Genomic DNA, 5,000 nt, shown 5'->3' with positions numbered 1-5,000 from the left:
CTACATACTGATACACACCTGAACATCAGCAGGAGAGGACTCTTTAAAGTAGGGACACTACATACTGATATACAACTGAATATCAGCAGGAGAGGACTCTTTAAAGTAGAGACGCTACATACTGATATACACCTGAACATCAGCAGGAGAGGACTCTTTAAAGTAGAGACACTACATACTGATATACACCTGAACATCAGCAGGAGAGGACTCTTTAAAGTAGAGACACTACATACTGATATACACCTGAACATCAGCAGGAGAGGACTCTTTAAAGTAGAGACACTACATACTGATATACACCTGAACATCAGCAGGAGAGGACCCTTTAAAGTAGAGACACTACATACTGATATACACCTGAACATCAGCAGGAGAGGACTCTTTAAAGTAGAGGACACTACATACTGATATACACCTGAACATCAGCAGGAGAGGACTCTTTAAAGTAGAGACTCTACATACTGATATACACCTGAACATCAGCAGGAGAGGACTCTTTAAAGTAGAGACACTACATACTGATATACACCTGAACATCAGCAGGAGAGGACTCTTTAAAGTAGAGACACTACATACTGATATACACCTGAACATCAGCAGGAGAGGACTCTTTAAAGTAGGTTCTTGTAATCAGTGTGTGAAGCTAACATGCAGAGCAACAAGTGTCTTTGGGAGAAGATCCATTCAAACCGTGACACTGGCCTGAAATATGACGTATATATAGAATATAGTCGCAAGCTGTTTTTCTAAGTATATATAGAATATAGATATATCGATGCTATTTAAGATATTCCCGTGTAAGGGCACATGGCAGGTGGTGGAGAAAATATTCAGAACCTAAAGTAAAAGTAATAATTAGAAGATGTAAAAAGTCCGAATGAACCCTTAAAATAGGAGTTGCAGTATTTCAATGCATTGCATCCCTGGAGTAGTGTATTAAACTGTCATTATTCTTAAACACTGGACATTGAAAACTGTTATTATATCTTTAAAAGTACTGTCTTTCTTTTACAGTACAGCCCTTTAACAGGTGTACAGGTTTGTCCATCAGTGAAAGTAGTACTGTAGATACAGCAGTGTGAAGTAACTAAGTACATTTACTTAAGTACTGTGCTTAAGTACAACTTTGAGTTACTCGAGTATTTATATCTTTGCACTTCTCCTCCACTACAGTTCAGAGGTACATGGTGTACTTGTACTCCACTACATGTATTTAATCCCTTTAGTTACTTCACAGATCTGGATGAATGATGTGAAATATAACCAAGTGTTGAATCAGACTTTAGTTCCACCTGGAGTGAATCCACCAGCTACCCTGCAGTCTACAAAGTACTTCAGACTAGCTGCACCTTCACCAGCTACCCTGCAGTCTACAAAGTACTTCAGACTAGCTGCACCTTCACCAGCTACCCTGCAGTCTACAAAGTACTTCAGACTAGCTGCACCTCCACCAGCTACCCTGCAGTCTACAAAGTACTTCAGACTAGCTGCACCTTCACCAGCTACCCTGCAGTCTACAAAGTACTTCAGACTAGCTGCACCTTCACCAGCTACCCTGCAGTCTACAAAGTACTTCAGACTAGCTGCACCTTCACCAGCTTTGAGAACACTTTCATGATCAATCATTATAAAACATATATATATATTATTCTGAAATGGACCAATCTGCACAACGACTACTTTCACTGTCTTTCACTATATTTAGATGAGAATACTTTCTACTTTCACTTGAGTCACATTTTGAATGCAGGACTTTTACTGTGACAGAGTATTCCTGCACTCTGGTACTTCTACTTTTACTCAAGTACAAGATCTGAGTACTTCTACTTTTACTCAAGTACAAGATCTGAGTACTTCTACTTTTACTCAAGTACAAGATCTGAGTACTTCTACTTTTACTCAAGTACAAGATCTGAGTACTTCTACTTTCACTCAAGTAAACATCTGAGTACTTCTACTTATACTCAAGTACAAGATCTGAGTACTTCTACTTTCACTCAAGTACAAGATCTGAGTACTTCTACTTTTACTCAAGTACAAGATCTGAGTACTTCTACTTTCACTCAAGTAAACATCTGAGTACTTCTACTTATACTCAAGTACAAGATCTGAGTACTTCTACTTTTACTCAAGTACAAGATCTGAGTACTTCTACTTTTACTCAAGTACAAGATCTGAGTACTTCTACTTTTACTCAAGTACAAGATCTGAGTACTTCTACTTTTACTCAAGCACAAGATCTGAGTACTTCTACTTTTACTCAAGTAAAGATCTGAGTACTTCTACTTTTACTCAAGTACAAGATCTGAGTACTTCTACTTTTACTCAAGCACAAGATCTGAGTACTTCTACTTTTACTCAAGTAAAGATCTGAGTACTTCTACTTTTACTCAAGATCTGAGTACTTCTACTTTTACTCAAGTACAAGACCTGAGTACTTCTACTTGTACTCAAGAAAAAGATCTGAGTACTTCTACTTTTACTCAAGTACAAGATCTGAGTACTTCTACTTTTACTCAAGCACAAGATCTGAGTACTTCTACTTTTACTCAAGTACAAGATCTGAGTACTTCTACTTTTACTCAAGTAAAGATCTGAGTACTTCTACTTTTACTCAAGTACAAGATCTGAGTACTTCTACTTTTACTCAAGTACAAGATCTGAGTACTTCTACTTTTACTCAAGTACAAGATCTGAGTACTTCTACTTTTACTCAAGCACAAGATCTGAGTACTTCTACTTTTACTCAAGTAAAGATCTGAGTACTTCTACTTTTACTCAAGATCTGAGTACTTCTACTTTTACTCAAGTACAAGACCTGAGTACTTCTACTTTTACTCAAGTACAAGATCTGAGTACTTTTACTCAAGTACAAGACCTGAGTACTTCTACTTTTACTCAAGTACAAGATCTGAGTACTTCTACTTTTACTCAAGTACAAGATCTGAGTACTTCTACTTTTACTCAAGTAAAGATCTGAGTACTTCTACTTTTACTCAAGTAAAGATCTGAGTACTTCTACTTTTACTCAAGTAAAGATCTGAGTACTTCTACTTTTACTCAAGAACAAGATCTGAGTACTTCTACTTTTACTCAAGAACAAGATCTGAGTACTTCTACTTTTACTCAAGTACAAGATCTGAGTACTTCTACTTTTACTCAACTACAAGATCTGAGTACTTCTACTTTGACTCAAGAACCAGACCAGATACTTCTCGCACCTCTCTGTGGATGTGAGCATCACCCACATGTTGTACAATGCTGTGTTAAAGTCACGACTGCCCTGACACCCTGACATCTATAAAAGTAGGTTTATTGCCACATGTGTAAAACACGATCAAAGCCAAACAGCACACTTCAGAGGACACAGAGCATTAACGATGGATAACCATTGAGAAAGTGAAACACTCACCATCTGCGACTGGCTCCTCGGGCTGCCATTGATATCCTGCACCTTCTCATTCGCTGAAAGAGAGGAAACCACCACACCGTCACCATCGCCCTCAACTCCAACACCCAGTGACTCCAGGTGTGTGTGTGTGTGTGTGTGTGTGTGTGTGTGTGTGTGTGTGTGTGTGTGTGTGTGTGTGTGTGTGTGTGTGTGTGTGTGTGTGTGTGTGTGTGTGGGAAGCAGCGCTGCGTAATTCGTCAGCTGCCGCCAGAGAATTACTGACAGGCTGCTCGGACTCATTGTCAGAGCAGGGAGGGTAAAGTTTCAATCACACACGGAGAGAGAGTGTGTGTGTGTGTGTGTGTGTGTGTGTGAGCGAGAGAGAGAGTGTGTGTGTGTGTGTGTGTGTGTGCGAGAGAGAGTGTGTGTGAGAGTATGTGTGTGTGTGTGTGTGCGAGAGAGAGTGTGTGTGTGTGTGTGTGTGTGTGTGTGTGTGTGTGAGAGAGAGAGTGTGTGTTTGTGTGAGAGCGAGTGTGTGTGTGTGTGTGTGTGTGTGTGTGTGTGAGCGAGCAAGAGTGTGTGTGTGTGTGTGTGTGTGTGTGTGTGTGTGTGACACAGAGAGAGTCCCAGATAGAGAAAAGTTTAGACCAGTAATATGAGACTCAAAGAGAAAGTCTGACACGGAGAGAGAAAACACAAGTGTGTGAGAAAAGTATTAAAAAAACGAAAATGCTTCTCAACGACCGATTGTTTATTAATGTGTGATTAATACATTAATACTGGGTTCAACTCAGCACTCCGTTTCAACGGCTTTGACCGATTTAAAGAAGGGAAATATTGTAAGCAACTGGAGGTTAAACCAGTCCAATCAATTATATCTAAATATCCTAAAATTACAAATGAAAAAGTGCCTTGAGAGAAGAAGCCACTCACCGTGTTGACTGGCTCCTGTGAGCGAATATCAATAAAGCAGGAAGTCGAGTGTCATATTTAATCTTTATTTAAGTTAATGATTCATGATGTTGGCCCACAGCCTCTATCTCCACCAAACCCAACGACTGTGTTCAGATCATTTAAATGTTTTCGTCGCTTCAGCTCATTAACTTTGTCTCTGCCGTCGGATAGAAACTGTTTCTGTCTCTCGAAGCTGGAACATCGGAGTTTCTTTATTCTTTATTTCATTTACGGCGTGACAGCACAAGTGGCATAGCAGGTAAGAAAGGCAGCGATAACTTATTAAATATCCAGAAGAAAAGCACACAAGAGGACGACAGACAAGTCGACAACCCTGGCTAAACATGGGTAGCAGTCATTTAAAAAAACGAAGTAGTAACATATTAAGGTGTAGAAAGAAATGTCCCAATGTAAAGACAAGATAACATGTACTTTATTAATCCCAATGTGTGTTGCAGCAGCATAAAACAAAACAAGGCATTGCACATAATAACTACCGTACTTCTCGGACTATAAAGCGCACCTGCATATAAGCCGCAGCAGCTAAACTGTCCGTCTGTCTTGCTCTCGTTCTGTCTCTCCACTTTTACTTTGGCGCGCTACCTGTCTCACTCTTTTCCCGCCTCCAGCTTTTCCTGCTGGAGCCCGCCGC

At 39.9% G+C, this 5,000-nt stretch overlaps 1 protein-coding gene across 1 annotated transcript in view; it reads right to left on the bottom strand.

Annotated features, from left to right (window-relative positions):
• Positions 1 to 5,000, bottom strand: part of LOC117468422 (neuron navigator 3-like) — a 247,997-nt gene that overhangs the window by 52,051 nt on the left and 190,946 nt on the right. The window contains exon 3 of the mRNA XM_034112509.2: positions 3,416 to 3,468. Within this exon, the coding sequence (XP_033968400.2) occupies positions 3,416 to 3,468 (53 nt within the window). The remainder of the gene's footprint in view (positions 1 to 3,415; positions 3,469 to 5,000) is intronic.

Source organism: Pseudochaenichthys georgianus, chromosome 23, assembly GCF_902827115.2.
Source record: "Pseudochaenichthys georgianus chromosome 23, fPseGeo1.2, whole genome shotgun sequence".
Lineage (NCBI taxonomy): Eukaryota > Metazoa > Chordata > Actinopteri > Perciformes > Channichthyidae > Pseudochaenichthys > Pseudochaenichthys georgianus.
The sequence above is the reverse complement of the archived record's forward strand: the minus strand, read 5'-3'. Positions and strand labels throughout refer to the sequence as shown.